This window comes from Eumetopias jubatus, unplaced genomic scaffold (assembly GCF_037043125.1).
Source record: "Eumetopias jubatus isolate StellerSeaLion01/CBP00866 unplaced genomic scaffold, mEumJub1_p1.0 scaffold_10, whole genome shotgun sequence".
NCBI classification, from domain to species: domain Eukaryota; kingdom Metazoa; phylum Chordata; class Mammalia; order Carnivora; family Otariidae; genus Eumetopias; species Eumetopias jubatus.
The window spans coordinates 48,027,636-48,044,125 of record NW_028274816.1 but is presented as its reverse complement, the minus strand read 5'-3'; the positions used below and the strand labels follow the sequence as shown (position 1 = coordinate 48,044,125).

Genomic DNA, 16,490 nt, shown 5'->3' with positions numbered 1-16,490 from the left:
AGCGAAAGCGACAGGCGCTGGTCCATGACATCATACGGAGCGAGGCCAATGAGAATCTGGCCACACCTGGAGGGCCCACCCCGAGGAGGAATATAGACCAATCAGAGTGTCGGAAAAAGAAACCAATGAAGAGCCTGTTTCTAAGTAAGTGCAGCTAAGTGAGGCGGCCACGCCTTCATTGGAGGAATAAGGGCTAATGAGAGCGCTGTGAAGTCGTTGGCCCCGTCCCTAAAGAGAAAACTGGACCTTTGAGAGCTCAGAAAAGTTCGGAGGCTCCGCCTGTGCCACTGAGGCTCCTTCCGGAAGTGTTAAAGCCCACTGAGGTCCACATCAGCCGGGGGCTGGGCGAGGCTAGAGATTGGTGAATGCCGTGGCCTTGCAGTCGGTAGAGACACACTACCGGACAGCGACTTCCTGAAAGACGAGGGTCGGGATGTGGGAAGCGCAGAGGGGGCGCCTGGCCCAGGCTTTTTGGGGAAGGTGACGTCTGAAGACTTGCTAGATGAAAACGGAGATGTTCTGGGTGGGAAGAATAGTTCGCGTAAAGGCCAAGAGAGTGGTAAAATGCGTCACCTCATAGTCACGTGTGTGTAGGTTTGGTCGCTGTGTCCTTTCTTGGGACACAGCTGATCCTTTTTGTAGTCCTCGGTGTGTTTTATTACGAATATTTAAAATACACAACACTAGGGGCGCCTGGGTGGGCTCAGTGGGTTAAGCTTTGCCTTCGGCTCAGGTCGTGATCCCAGCGTCCTCGGATCGAGCCCCGCGTCGGGCTCCCTGCTCAGCGGAGAGCCTACTTCTCCCTCTTCCCTCTGCCTGCTGCTCCCCCTGCTTGTGCTCGCCTGCACTCTCTCTGTTAAATAAATAAAACCTTAAAAAAGAAAAATAAATAAAATACACAACATTAGAAAATAGTGTAACAAACCTACAGGTACTTCTCAGCAATTACTAATATTCTACCCTTTTTGTTTCACCTATACCTCTCATTATTATTATTACTATTATTATTTTGCTGGCGTATATTAAAGCAAATTCCAGACATTAATAAATTCACCCATAAATGCTTCATGATAGATCTCTAACAGATAAGGACTATTTAAGAGAAGAAAAGAGCATTTTCATACCTAAGAAAACATTTCTGGTTCGTTCCCGGGTTCGGCACCACAAAAACAAAAACGAAAAACGAAAAGAAAAAAAGAATATTAATTTCTTAGTATCGTCTAACATCCAGACTGTTAAAATTTCCCTGCCTCAAAATGTCTTTGTATAAAATCAGGCTACAAATAAGGTATGCACGTTGCATTTGGTTGTTTGGTGGTTTTTTTTTTTTTTTTCCCCTGTCAAAACTTACTTTTACTGGCTGTCTTGGTTTCTTGAAGTTCCAGGTCTAAATCAGCAGTAATGAATGCTTTGTTAAAATACTGGCTTTTGGGGTGCCTGGGTGGCTAAGTTGGTTAAGCATCTGCCTTGGGCTCTTTATTACATCATTTTTGTCGTTATGGACTCACGGATATTTTATACTTTGGGTTATAATTCAATACTACTTTAGTTATTTTGTTGCCGAAATTGTTCCAGCATTTAAAATCTTCAGTCTTTTTTAATCTATAAATTTCCCTCCCCCTGACTTTTTCTTCCTTCCTTCCTCCCTCCCTTTCCTTCTTTTCCCCCCTCATCCCCACCTTTTTTTGCCTTCTATTTGTTGAAGAAACCGGACCAGTTGTCCTATAGGATATCTTACATTTTGGATTTAACTGATTATATTGTTTCATTTGTTCCTCACGGCCCTCTCCCCCCTTTCTTATATAGTATATTGACAGCTAGAAGCTTGATTAGATTTAGGTTTTATTTGGTGAGAGAATACGTCCTCCAAAGTGCTATTGTAATGTATCTTATTGTATTCTATCAGGAGCACATGATGTCTAGTTGTCTTCTTTTGGTGCCCTAAGACTGATCAGTGTCATCCTGCTCCATCTTAAGATGCCCAATCAACCTTTCCACTACTAGCTTTAGCAGCCCTTGATCATTATTACCTGCATCTACTACTTCGTTGATATATGGACAATAGTGGTTTTCAAATTTTATTATTCTCTCTGTAATCAGTTATTTCACTCGTTCAGATACAGGAAAGACATGCTTGATTCTTTCCCTATTTTATGAAAAAAAAAAAAATCAAAACGACTTGGTTCCTAGCACCCTTCAAAGGTGACCAGTGAGATATTGTATGAACACTAACATGAACTTACATTTTCGAACATATTTCATGTGCTTCAAATCATTGCAGTCGCTCTAGTTGCTGCTCAGAATGTCCCATCTTTGGCCAGTGGCAACCACTTCAGATTGACTCCTGAGTCCTTCTGACTCAAACTCAAGTCTTGGAGGACTTCCTTGCTTTCTGGCACATGATGCCTCATACTCATGTGCCAATTTCCTGTCCCAGACCTGGAATCAGCTGTTTCCCCAAAGATCCCTAGTTCCATCTAGTAAAAAATGGCTTTTAGGGTCCACAATCTGGGGACGAGGGTTGCTCATTATTACTGGGTTATCATATTTAGACCTTTTCCGTGGTCTGAGCTAGGGAAATAAGTATTTTCTAGAAAGAGAAAAACCCACGAGTTCATTATGCTATTTCTAAGTCAAATGAAAGATTACAGGGTTAAAGTTTACTCCTTTGATTTGATACTTGATTTACATTAAAAATTTTGGTCCTCAGCAGGGCACCTGGGTGGCTCAGTTGGTTAAACATCCGACCCTTGATCTCAGCTCAGGTCTTGACCTCAGGGTCGTAAGTTCAAGCCCCTCATTGGGCTCCATGCTGGGCATGGAGCCTACTTAAAAAAAACTTAGCACAAATACTTATTTGCTTTAGTCAAGTATAAAATTTCAAAATATATAATGTAGGTCTCAAAAATGTAAACTATATATTTTATCAAAATAAAAACGTGTTATTACAAACAAGACTAATACATGCAGTTTAAGATTGTATTGCAGTTCTTTTTCCCTTAGGATGCATGTACCACTGGAGGCATCAAGGGAAAGTACTATTTTATTTATTTTTAAAGATTTTATTTATTTATTGGCAGAGAGAGCAGCAGAGGGAGAGGGAAAAGTAGATCTCCTGCTGAGCAGGGAGCCCAATGTGGGACTCAATCCCAGGACCATAGGATCATGACCTGAGCTTAACCGCCCGACTGAGCCACGCAGGTGCCTTGAAAGTACTATTTTAACCTCACCTGGAATAATTCTTTTTTTTTTAAAGATTGTATTTATTTATTCATAAGAGACGGAGAGGCAGAGGGAGAAGCAGGCTCCCCGCTGAGCAGGGAGCCCGATGCGGGACTCGATCCCAGGACCCTGGGATCATGACCTGAGCTGAAGGCAGACGCTTAACCATCTGAGCCACCCAGGCGCCCTGGAATAATTCTTATCTGAATCAATTGTGCCACCAACTTGATACAGTTAGGTTCGTTTGTTTTCAATTTTTAGGGATTTTTTCTCACTTCTTTAAATTACGAAAAATTAGATGTTTCCACAGTGCAAAGAATGAAACAGTGTATATTCATATGTTTGAAGATGTTTGGCTTCCATCCCTGTCCCTTTTACCTTATTCTCTTCTCAACTATCTCAAAGTGGCAGACATTATCCTTAATACTTCAATATGCATCCTCTAAGAATAATCTCCCACCTAAACACAATGCCATTATCCCAGCAAAGACATTTAACAAAGACACAGTATAATATTCTCTAACATACGTTTCCCATTCCCAATTTTCAAATTTCCCGTTGTCCCCAAAACGTACTTTCACTGAAAAAAATTCCATGGTTCAATCAAGACCCACCTTGCATTTGTCATGTCTCTTTTAATCTAAAGCAGTCCCCACCTGAGCCCCATTGACCTTTTGAAGAATAGTCTAGTTGTTTCGTATATGGACCCCCAACTTGTATTTCACCCAGTATGTCTTTGGAAGAGAATTCAAAAGTGGGATTGGTTAGGCAAAGAGTAAATGCGTATGTAGCTTTGCTGGAGATTGTCCCATAGGTGTTCCACATTGCCTGTCCACTGATGCACCAAGTGTTGTTTTCCCACAGCCTTGTCAACGGTGAGCTTCCAAAATTTTGGGTTTCGTTTTTTGCAGTCTGATAGGTGGAAAATGTATCAAAGTAGGATTTTAATTTGCTTTTATTATATCGAATTGGAGGATATTTTCTAAGAATTGTCCATTTAACTTTGCCAACTTTTCTATGGACTTTGAATTTTTCTTTTCCACTTTGACGTACACACGTGTGCGTGTGCACACACACACATCCCTTTATGCAGATTGCAAATTCCGCCCCCCATTTATCATTTTTTATTTTGCTTTTTTTTGCCATGCAAAAAGTTCTTTAAAAATTTTTATTTATTTAGAGTGTGTGCAAGCAGGGGGAGGGGCAGAGGGAGAGGGAGAAAGAGAATCCCAAACAGGCTGCGCTGAGCAGGAGCCCAAGGCGGGGCTCAGTCCTACAAACCCAAGATCATGACTCGAGTGGAAACCAAGAGTCAGCCACTCAACTGACTGAGCCACCCAGGCACCCTGCAAAAGCTTGTTTTTACGTTCTCATCAATAATTCCCCTACTGCATCTGGATTTTGAATCATATTTAGGAAAGTCTGCCCAATTTCTGGTTTATAGAGAACTTCACCTTCATGGAGCTCACATTCTGTTTGGAGGACAACAAAGGATAAATAAAATAGAACACAAAGTATGTTAAAAGATGTACTATGGAGAAAAATTAAGCAGGGAGGCGGGACAAGGACCCCCATGTTCAGTCTTGGCTAGGAGCCAAGATGAAGAAAGGAGGGGAACACTGAGGTGGCACATAGGAAAGGAGATATGGTAAAGACATAAAGATGTCAAATCTCTCTCATTTGTAAACTTACTGCAAACCCAGCAAAACTCCCATCCGTGTTTGTATTTTTTCTGGAACCAGGCAGGTTGGGTATAAAGTTCATTTGGGAGAAAAAATTAGCAAGAAGAGACAGGGAAACCTTGAGAAATTAGAGCAAGACAGCAACCAGACATTTCAGATACTAAAACAGAAAACCTTTATAATTAGAACACTGTGGGGATGGCATATGAGTCAGACACAATAGACTTGGAGAGAATCCAGATACAGCCTGGTTAATCATGGACATTTAGCATATGAAGAGGTGGCATCTCAAATCACCTGAAGTTTTACTTTATATAGGTGGGTAAGGTTTTACTTTATAAGCTGAGGAATAATTCACGGTGAAGTGCACAGACCTAAGACTACAGCTAGATGAGTTCTGACACCTATCCCTACTGCCTTCAACATGTAATCCGTTTCCAACTCTAGAAAGTTCCCCTGTCTCCTCCCAACCAATGCTCTGAGGATTTTAAGAAATACTATTGGGGTATATGTAAAATAAGACAAAATTGGATCCACTTGGATAAATTCCAAATGACTTCAGAGATTTTTTTTTTTTAAAGATTTTATTTATTTGAGAGAGAGCAAGAGAGAGAGCAAGAGAGCACATGACAGGGAGGAGGGTCAGAGGGAGAAGCAGACTCCCTACTGAGCAGGGAGCCTGATGCAGGACTCGGTCCCGGGACTCCAGGATCATGACCTGAGCCGAAGGCAGTCGCTTAACCGACTGAGCCACCCAGGCGCCCCGACTTCAGAGATTTAAATACAAAAAAGGAAACTACGTAAAAACTAGAAGACCTCCCCGACCCCGCCCGCTGAACACCCCCACCTCCTCAACCCTCTCACCGGCATTTTGAGCTCAGGGCCATTGCCTGAGCTCTAGCCTCCTTCCCACTCCAGCCCCACTCCAGCCCTCCTCAGATGCCCACGTGCGTCCCTCTCATTACCTTTACAGGGTGTGTGTAGCCCTCTATCTAAAGTTGCACCTCCTACATCCTGCTTTATTTTTCTCCAGAGCCGTTATCTTCCAACATACTACATATTTTGCTCACTTAACTTGTCAGGGGTCTGCTTCCCTGTCCTAGAACAACTTCCTGAAGGCTGGGACTTTTGTCCATTTTGTTCAGTGCTGGATCCTTAGTGTTTAGAGCAGGTGCTCAATGACTTTTTGCTGAGGGTGAAAGTGATGAGAGGAGTTTCAGGGGGACCTAGGGTGGGGTCCAGAGCACCCTGTTCTCTTGGCTTTGATGGATGAAAGGACAGGTCCCAGGCAGTTGGGAAGGACAGAAATGCCTGTGAGGAGGACAGCAAGGTGGGTGGAGACAATGGGTTGACACATCCAGGTGATACTCTCTTCCCAAGGTCTCATGGAGGGGAGAATATGAAGCTCCTGACTCCTGTTTGAGGCCCGTTTTCATCTGCACAGCTGCTGCAGGGCACCTTGGGCCTGGACCCAGCGCAGTCGCCACTGGGGCAGGGACAGGCCCTGGCAGAGCTCCTCAGACAGGGCGGCTTGGCCTGGCTGCTCCCACCTGGGGAAGGGAAGCGTCACAGGAAGGCTTGGACCTCTAGACACTCGGCCTCCCCGCCAACACCATGGCCTGCTTGTCACCAGCTGCCCTCCCTCCGCCGCCCGAGTTCTCCCCGGTCCACCCAGCTCAGCACCCTGCCCCGCCATCATATGCCCCCTCACCAGTCCTCCACAACCCCCTGTAGCTTGGGGATTCGCTCCAGTGCTTTTTTCAGCAGGTCCTCCAGCTGCTTCAGAGCCTGCCCCAGATTGTCTTTCTGCTCCTTCTCCCAGGATGCCCGGATCTGCAGCAGCTCTGCAGGTGAGAAACCCAGGAGGCAGTGTTGAGTCCTCAGGCTCCCTGGTGCCTCATGGCCAGTAAGTCCCCAAGTCTCCAGTCACCTCGTCGTGACCTCAGCATCTCTCCCAAACCTCTCCCTCCTCCCAGGTCTTCATCTCGGGGGCAAGCCCACCATCCCCCAGGCCTCATCCTGGACACCTTCCTCCCTCCTCGACAGACTATCAGTCTCCTTGGCAAATCCTTCCCCTTCTTCCCCTCTTCCCTACTTGTCCCCCAGCCTCCCTCCTAGGCTCCAGGCCTCAGCCTCCCATTCTGGTCCATTCTCTACATGGCAGCCAGACTGATCTTTCTAAAGCATAAACCTGATCCTTTTTCTCTCCTACATGGAACCCTCCAAGGCTCCCCAGTGCCCCCAAGACAGAGTCTGAGCTCCTCAGCCTAGTACTTGAAAGTTTGCGTTATGTGGCCTCTGCTTACTACCAAAACCTCGCCTATCCCTCTGGGCCCACTCAAGACACCATCTTTCCTCCTGGAAGCCCTTCCCAGTGTTCCCCACCCCAAGGCTTCCTCTTCAGACTGCTACAGCCCTTCACTCCAGCAGTGTTTCCCCCTGGAGACATGACTGGGTCTAGTCCCTCTCCACAGGCCCCAAACAGGTCCATCTCAGAGCAAGTACAGATCAGCAGTGCAGTCAGAGCCCCTGGGCCTGAATCCTGGCTCCATTCCATCCTTGCCTCTGACCTCAGGCATGACACTTGCCCTTTCTGCAGCCACTCCTGCAGTCGGGTGTAACACGGGGCAGGGGGCAGACTGGGGCATGCTGGAGTGGGACCTACAAGGCTTGCTGACAGGTTGAAGGTCGGGGGGCGGGGCGGCAGTTAGGGTGCTGGGAGGAAATAAGAATGATTCCTGGCTGGCCGGCCTTAGTAAGGAGAGTGGGGTCATTTATTGAGGGAAGGAAACGAGGCTAAAGAAAAACAAACCTGCTTTTCAGAACAGAGGGAACTATGTTCTGTTACATGTTAAAGCCCAAGATACCCATGAGGTGGGATGATGCTGTGTCATGTCTTGGGCTGTTTCCACACATAGCTCCCTGCGCATTGGAGAGGGGAAGGCAGGAGCCGAAAACTCAAAGGCTCAAATATGGTCTCTTCCTGCTTTGCTGATGGCGCCCCAAGTCATTTCTCATCAATACACCTCTCCTACCTATTTATCCTTTGATTCTGGGCTCTTTGCTTCTGCCACTGGGATCCCTGGGGATGGGTAGCTCTGGCCTCTCTCCCCATTGAGCTCTCGGGGCCAGTGGCTGGTAGGTGCCCAGCAAGTCCTTCCTGAGGGAATCTAGTAATGAACAACTTTGCTGAGTTTCAGTTTCTTCATCTGTAAGTTGGGTCTTAATAATCCCTACCTTGGGGGGCACCTGGGTGGCTTAGTCGGTTAAGCATCTGGCTCTTGATTTTGGTTCAGGGCATGATCTGAGGGCTGTGAGGCTGAGCCCCGTGTTGGCCTCTGTGCTGGGCATGGAGCCTGCTTAAGATTCTCTCTCTCCCCCTCTCCTCCTCCCTGCTCCTCCCTCTCTCTCAAAAACAACAACAACAACAACAACAACAACAACAACAAAACGTCCTACCCTCATCGTAAGGACCGAAAGAGACTGCACACGTGCAGGCAAAAATGATCGTAATCACACCAGAGACACTTAGCGCTTACTGAATGCTGTGCGTTGTTCAGTGCCCTGTTTGGGTAACTGGACTGAGTCTTCCCAGCAACTCTGTAAGGTACTATGATTATGCTTACACCACTGAGGAGGAAACGGAGGCACTGGGAGATCGCAAAGCAGGGAAGAGGTAGGGCTGAGAGGAGTTTAACTCCACAGCCTAGCTTGCCTTTTTAAAAAAATGAATTAATTTGTTTGTTTGACGGAGAGAGACAGCAAGAGAGGGAACACAAGCAGGGGGAGTGGGAGAGGGAGAAGCAGGCCTCCCGCGGAGCAGGGAGCCCTGTGTGGGACTCAATCCCAGGACCCTGGGATCATGACCTGAGCTGAAGGCAGACGCTTAACGACTGACCACCCAGTGCCCCACAGCCTAGCCTTTAACTACTCACATATCCTACTGGATGGTGATATGTGAGTACTTGGCAATTTAATGGGCAGGATCACCTGGTTAGGAGTACAGACACATGTCAGACTGCCAGATTAAAGGTCAGATTTAAATCCTAGCTCTCCTACCTGGGCAGCCAGCAAGGCCTCCCATCTTAGTTCCTGCCTCTGTAAAAGGGACAAATGGCAGCACTAACCCCATGGGGCTGCTGTGCAGATGAAACCAGTGAGCATGCTTAAAGCACTAGGTGCACAGTAGGCACTGTGCCAGCAATGGGCGTTTGGGATTTTTTTCTGGAGGCTGATGGCCCTGGGAATGGGCAGGGATGCCGGTTGTGAAGGCAGGGCAGGCCTTACCTTGGGTGGATGGTCCTGGTGGCAGGCTGGTCTTCATGTGGCGCAGATCCCAGCACCGGAGACTCCGCTGGTCCTGGAGGAATAGAAGGTCCTGACGAAGAGAGGCGGCCTTTGGGAGGAGCAGTTCCGGAGCCTGGAGGGAGGGGGAAGGATGGTCACTTTGGGCGGGAGGAGGGGTGGGAAGACAGGTCCTAGGGAACAGGCACTCACCTTTCCTGCAGGCAGCCCCAGTGTGTGGCTCAGCACTATGAGGCTGGAGCCCCTCGGGGATGCAGGATGCAGCTGGTGGATGGATGGCAGGACCGTAGGCAGGGGCTGCAATCTGGAGGGATAGTCCAGGTTGGGTGGGGTACTTGGAGGGAGGCTTGGATTCCAGAGGTTCTGGGGGCTTAGAGGTGGCCTCAGGAGGCCCAGGAACTTGGAGGTGGGTCTGGGGACCAGGATTCCAGAGTGGGACTGAGACCTGAGGGTGAGGTCTGGCAGCTTGGGAACATTGGAGGCCTGGGATTATTTTTTTGGCGTGGAATCAGGGAGTGATAGTCACCCATGGGAGGGGATTTAGGGGGTGGCTCCAGTCTTACCCTCCGGGGCTGTGCCGAAGCAGGGTGCCCAACAGAAGGTGGGGCAGATGCCGGGCTTCCTCCTCTAGACAGCGAAGCAGCTCCTGGCTCTCTGGTGCCACCGCCTCAGATGTGGGGACCAGTTTTCGCTGAACCAGAGCCAGCACCTGTGGGGGAGGAAAGGGGTGGGAGGGGCAGCCTGGAGCCAACTGGCCCCATCTCTAGGAGCCCCAGCCCTACCCAAACCTTGCCCCAACTTCTCTCTCACCTCTGCAGGGCTCCGGCACAGGCGTGTCTTGCTGGCTGAGTTGCCCTTGATGAGAAGGCGGACCTGTTCCTGTGTCTCCTCCTGGGCAACAATGAGGCCACCGAGATGGGCGCCTTTTACTTCCCACCTCCCACCTCCCAGCCTCTGGCCCTGCCCTCCCCTTTGTACAGGTCCTGCTTCCTCTTGGGAGACTCACCCTGGGCCTCTCCTCACCACCAGAGGCCCAGTTTTAGATCTTAAGGCTCCCAGCCTCTCTCTGGCCCTCCATCAGGCACTGCCACTTCCCCCAAGGCCGGCCTCTCACCACCAGCTGGCGCCAGTGCAGGATCCGTTGCTGTTTGGCCTGTAGCTCCTGCAGCATAAGCTGCCGCTGCCCAGCCACCTCCTCTAGCTCCTGGCTCTGGGCACGTAGGGCCTTGAGCTCTGCCCACAGGCCACAGCCCCGGAGCCCCAGCATCAAGGCCTGCCTGGGGCACAGCAGAAGAGAACCAGGAGAGGAAGATGACTAAGACTCCTAGCGGAGGAGGGAGATCAGATCTGTAAGGATGCACAAGGAGCCACAAACACAGGGGGACAAACCAGGAGAGCGGGGAGGCAGAGCTGGGAGCCACAGGGGCAGAAGAAGTCTAGTATTCTGAGACCTCTGGGAAAGAGATGGCCTAGAGGCCTCTGGTGAGGGAGCCTCCTCACCTCTCACTGGATCCCGGCGCACATTTCTTCACCTCCTCCATCAGGCCTTGGAGGCGCTGGGTCAGGATTTGATGCTCCTTCAGAAGGGGGCCCCGCTGGGCAACCAGCACACCCACGGCCCTCCAGCCCTCCTGGGGCAGGAGTACAAAGTCAGGGTGGGCATCATCCCTGGGGGTGAGGGGATCAAGCAGGCCTCGGGATGGGAAGGGGATGAGGGGATGGAGTCCTGGGAAGGATGCCTGGGGGTCACCTGGATGAGATGCACCATGGATGGCAGGGCCTGGCTGGAGTCTGACTGGTCTGGTGCCTGGGACCTGGGGGTGGGGTAAAACCGCTGAGGGAGGAGCCCTCTCCCCTTGCCTGGGCTCTTGGGGGTGGCCAATGTCAGCCCACCTGCCAGACTGGTCACTGGGTTTCAGTTCCACTCCCATCAGCAGGTGCGCCTGGTCCTGAGTCTGTTCCGGCTTACCCATCCACCTGCCCCGCCCCGCCCTTAGGAGCACTCCACTCCATACCTGGTTATCTCCGTATCTCGGAGCCCATCCGGACTGCACAGGGACCGAATCTCTGCCTCCCGCTCTGCAGCCAAGTGCTCCAAGGAGGCCAGGACATGGCCCGGAGGGTGGTTTGTCAGCAGTGTCTGGTGGGGGGAAGGGTGAAGCAGGGCCAGATGGGGGGCAGTGCTCTGAGCTGGGATCCATGGTGATGAGGTAGGGATCAAGAGTTAGGTCCTGGCACCCTGAGGTTTGCTCATGGGGCAGAAGGTGTGGTCCCCCTCACCTCCACTGAGCTAAGCCAGTGCTGGTAGGAAGCTCCAAAGTAGTCATCTCGAGGGGTTCTGTGGGATTGGGGAAGGGGACAGAGATTGTTACAAGACACATCAACTCTCCCTCTACTGATCACCACTACCCTGTAAGGTGGGGGGCTATCACTGTCCCCATTTCAAGGATGAGGAAACCAAGTCTATCTATGCCTGCTAGACTTCAGTTCCCCGCTTACACCAACTAGCTGGCCTTAGAGCCTTTCACACGTGCTCTTTGTCTAGAATACTGTCTTAACCTTTCACCCTGGCTAAGCCTCCTCACCGGGGAACCTGTCCTCCCTGACTCCTTAGGTGAGGAAGGTGTCTCCTCTGAGTACCTGGAGTCTCTCAGACTTCCCCACCCCCAACAGCCCTAACCACCCTGGTTGCCACTGTCTGTGGTAGATTTGTCTCTTCCTTGTCCTAGCCTGGGAGCCCTGTCTGGGTAAGGCCTGGGGCTGACGTAGTCCAGAGGCTGAGTGTCTGAGGAATTAACAGAAAGTAACTCCCCCCTCAAAGCCCAGGTTCTTGGCAGGGTCTGTGGAGCTTGGACGACACTCACGGGATGCTGCCTCCCTTGGCCTGAGGAATTAGGAGTTTCTGCAAGAACTGGGTCCGGAGGGTGCAGGCTGTTCGGACATCACCCTGCAAAGAAGAGGATGGGGCATGAAGGGAACCCACGGGTCCACCTGATCTGACTCCCCACTCCTTTCCCCACAGCCCAGGACTCTTACCAGGACCACAGGCTCCAGGCCCAGGGCTGCTGATGTCAAGGGTCCAAAGGTTATATCTACTTTGGCCTTCCTGGAGAGAGAAGCAGAGTTCGGGTGGGAGTCCCCAGGAAAAGGGAGCTAGAACAGATGTCTGTGTCTCCTCCTGCTATAAGGCTAGTCACTGAGCCTGGATCTCAGGGGCCACCTCTAAAATCAGGCCACTGACATTTCCTGGCTGTATTAGCTTCCTCACTGGCCTCTGCTCTTTGCCCCTGCAGTCTGTTTTCCATCTAGTAGTCAATGATCCTGTTAAAACCTCAGACAGATCATGTCACCTTGCTGCCTAAAACCCTCGAAAACAATGTGATGTTTTCCCATCACACTCAGAATAGTAACAATGGGTATTAGGTATCCTCTAAGCACTCTGCATGATTTAACTCAATTATCATACCTACCCTATAAAGGAGGTTTAATATTATCCCCATTCCATAGAGCTTACGCACTGAGGCACAAAGAAGCCAAGTAGTTTGCCCACGGTCACAGAGCTGTAAGTGGCCAGGCTAAGGCATGAACCCAGGCTTTGAGTAAAATTCTGACGCCTCCATGGCACTCTGTCCACCTCTCTGACGTCACCTCCTCGTGCCCTCCCTTTTGCCTGTGTAACTGAAGCTAAACTGGCCTCCTGGCTGTTCTTCCCATATGCCAAACTCGGCACCTCTGCTCTTGCTATCCCTCACCATGGAGATTCCTCCCCCAACTCAAATGTTACCTCCTCAGAGAGGCCTTCTCTGACCATCCTCCCTGGAGTAGCATCTCCTTCGCCCTTACTATCATATCACCTTTTTATCATAGCACTTATCTCTCCTGCAATTATACTAGTTTATCATCTGGCTCCTCTGCATCAGAGTGTAAAAGCTCCAGGAGGGCAGGGACTTGTCCCTTATTTACTGTTCTTTCCCCAGAACATACCCTAGACATACAGTTGGCACCATTCTAAGCACTGGATATATAAGTGGCTGAGATGAGAAAACTTTCTGACCTCACAGACTTTAAATCCTAAGGAGTGGAGCTCAGAATTTTGGAACCCAAGAAGGGTCAGGGTGGAGCACTGAGGTCTCTAAGAAAAATGTCTGCCCGCCCTGCCTGGTGAAGGCTGGTCCCTGGGCACCTGAGGCCCACCTCTCTATGTCCTGCAGACGCCTCAGCTGATTCTGCAGCTGCTGCATGGGATCTTGCAGCCCACGCTGCTGTCTTCGCATGGCCCCAGCTTGGGCCCGGAGGAGGAGAGCACGGCGCTGGGTGTCTTGAATGCTCTGAAGGGCTTGCTCCAGGGCCATGTCTGGAGGAGAAACACGTGGCTATCAGCCATTCCCCTACCCCCACTCTGTTGCTCATCTTCCCAGCCCCATAAGTCACCCTGAGCCTCGGTCTCTTGCTCCATCAGCTCCAGACTCTGGTCTAACTCCTGGATCTCTGCCCGCAGGCGAGCAACAGTGGCTTCCAGCTCCAGCTTCCGACGGGCCTGGCGAGATCAGGTACAGAGTCAGATACATGGCCTGGCTTGGGTCTTGGCCTGGCCTGGCCTGGCCTGACTGCTCTTTGTGGAGCACTGGTCTCCTTGCCTGCACAGGTAGATGACAGAGGGTTTATCGTAAGCAGTTTCTGTGTCTGATTCTCTAGGCCTAGAAGAACACTAGGGTACCATCTGGCCTCCTCCTTCCTCCTGGGATTGCCTCCCCTATCCTCCTAAATTGTTTCCTGTCTCTGACTGATGACACTACACCTCTGCCCCAGTTCTCACCTCCCCACTAAGCCCCACATCTAGGGGTCCCAAGGTCTTCTGGAAGCCTCCCCCTAGATGTCACCAGGGCCCCCTGCACATAATAGGTCCTACAATGGCCTCAGTCTATCTCCCAAACCAGTCCCTTCTCCCATCTCCCCTCATCAGGTTGGATGCCTCATATCCATGTCCCCTCAACACCCAGCTCATGCCTGTCTCCCCTGGACTGTAAGCCCTGTGAGTGTGGGGATCAGGGCTGTCTTGTGACCCAGTGTCCCCAGCATCCCATAGCACAAGGCTGGGCCTAGAGCAGAAATCTACAAGTCCTCTTTTTGGATGAAAGAAAATCTTGTAACACATGCTTCTCACCTCTGGACTGTCCTGGTGGCCATACCTGAGGAAACGACAGGGGATGACAGGGACTGTCAGAGTTAGGGGATGACAGGGACTTCCAGGGGGATGACAGGAGGTGTGAGGCTGTGGGTGAAAACACAGCTGGATGGGACTAGGGGAAATAGGAAGGAAGAGCTTTTAGAACCAGTTACCAGAGTAGGTTTCCCCGGATCTTCTTGACACTCCTACAGTGGAGAGGCAGAAGGAAGAGGTGTTACTGTGGGGCTTGCCTGTGTCCCCTCCCGTCACAGCCTCCCTCATGTGGCTCACCTCTGGCTGTGCACATGCCGCAAAACATAGGCCCAGATGTCAGCCCCCTGGCCCAGACACAGTCTGTGGGGAGAGTGTATAAAGGTATGCCTTGGGTATCACACAGGGTGGATCATCCTTATTCGCAGGGTGTTCATGGTGGGTAAAGTCTTCACCAGGGAATTCTCACTTCTGGGGGGAAAGAGGGTCCCTACTCTCTGGGGTGAGATATTCCCTCCTGGGGAGTTCTCGGTCACTGAATTGTGGGCTTCTCACTGGGTGTAGGGACATTCTCATTCCCTGGTGGGGTGATTCCTTTCTCCTGGGAGAGGGCTATCTCTAGTCACTTCCAGAGGAGGGGTGGGAAGTATACTGCCAGGAAGTGCTCTCATTACCAGATGTGGGTCATCACTCCTATAGATTCAACCTCCGATGGGGTGGTCTTTGGTGACTCGAGTCTCTGCACTGGTTAGGGTGGGTGGGGGTGGTAGGGTGTTGCAGAGACAGTCTCACTCCAAAGATCTTACTTCCACACAGGAAGGGGGCTTCGTTAACTCTCAGAGGATCCTCACTGGTGCCTCGGCCGGCCCTCACTCTGGGCGGTCTCACGGGGTAGGGGGTGGGAGTGTGGGGGTCACCGCCCGGGGGGGGTCTTCACTCAACCCCGGATCCTTCTCCTGGATATACTACTGGGTGTATGTGGGGGGCCGCCCTTAAGGGTCATTCTCACTGAGGCAGAGGAAGGCGGGTCTTCAGTGAGGGGTGGGGTTCTCACCCCCGGAGACTATCTCCAGGGTTGGGAGTGCTTACACTTAGAGCGTCCCTCACCTGCGCAGCGTCGACTCCGGGGCTTGGGCTGCGACGGGCGCCCCCATCTCTTCCGTCGCCCAGCAACCCAGTTCCCGCGCTTCCTGCATTAACTCCATGATAACGCGGAGCGGCTTCCCGCATCCTCTTCAAGTGTGGCGCCCGCCTCTGACGTCACGAGCGCGCCGGCAGTGACGCCATCGGTTGCCGGGCGGATTGGGGCCTCGCGGTTCCCTAGCGCCGCTGAGCCGCCCAGTGTCTCTCGCTCTTCCGGGGTGGGTCGCTTTGAGTGAAGATGAAAGGCGTGTGGAGAAACGGTGAGGCCCGTTCGCTTTCCTCGTCCTCCCGCTCACCACCAAGTGTCCCCTAAGAGGCAAAAGGTCCCAAATGCCTCCCTTGATTTTCTTGACAAAATGGGACTTTCATCCTAGGAAGCCAGGTACGGAGATGCCAGACTTACTGCTCTTTGATTTCAGAAACAGGGTGTTTCAGGCCTGAGTGAGGGATAGGGGGCCGATAGCATGACCCTGGTATCTCCCCGGCATGCATTCTTCCAAGGATTCGTTCGTCTTTACCATTCCATAGCATTCGTGATCCGACCCTACCCCGGGGACACCGCGGTGGACGAGACAGCCCCCCCAGTCTCCATGCTACGGAGCTCAGGTTCAGTGGGGGACTTAGACACATCACCATCATCAGGTAGGGATGGTAGAAAATACGCAGCAGGAGCGGGTTAGTTTGGGACACAGGGAATGTGAGGGGTCTGTGGGCTGCCCCAGAAAGCACTGGATGCTGGGCCAGGAATTGTGGAGAGCTCACTCAGCCTCAGACAGGGCCCTGAGAAATGGCAACATTCAGGGACATTTCACTGAACATGCTTGCCTAGGTCACCATGCTGTCCTCAGTGTCTAGTTCAAAGCCTGACTCTAAGTAGTTAGTCAAAAAAACACATGATGGGAGAAGTGGTGGGGTGAGAATAAAACTGGGGACTGAGGGAGGGGGGTGGAGCAGGATGAGGTATGCGGGTGGAGGGCAAT

The 16,490-nt window shown here is 51.2% G+C and overlaps 1 protein-coding gene across 1 annotated transcript; it reads right to left on the bottom strand.

The window, feature by feature from the left end:
* Window positions 1–5,477: 5,477 nt before the first annotated feature.
* Window positions 5,478–15,614, bottom strand: HAUS5 (HAUS augmin like complex subunit 5). The gene is made up of 19 exons (XM_028123563.2): window positions 15,475–15,614; window positions 14,668–14,730; window positions 14,550–14,582; window positions 14,374–14,398; window positions 13,641–13,746; window positions 13,404–13,563; window positions 12,246–12,315; window positions 12,074–12,156; window positions 11,490–11,547; window positions 11,225–11,349; window positions 10,960–11,023; window positions 10,710–10,840; window positions 10,324–10,486; window positions 10,020–10,100; window positions 9,773–9,918; window positions 9,402–9,513; window positions 9,192–9,324; window positions 6,616–6,748; window positions 5,478–6,454 (listed from the first exon to the last, which is right to left on the bottom strand). The coding sequence occupies exons 1-19, from the start codon at window positions 15,570–15,572 to the stop codon at window positions 6,337–6,339; spliced, it is 1,902 nt and encodes a 633-aa protein (XP_027979364.1). The 5' UTR covers window positions 15,573–15,614; the 3' UTR covers window positions 5,478–6,336.
* Between the last annotated feature and the right edge of the window lie 876 nt (window positions 15,615–16,490).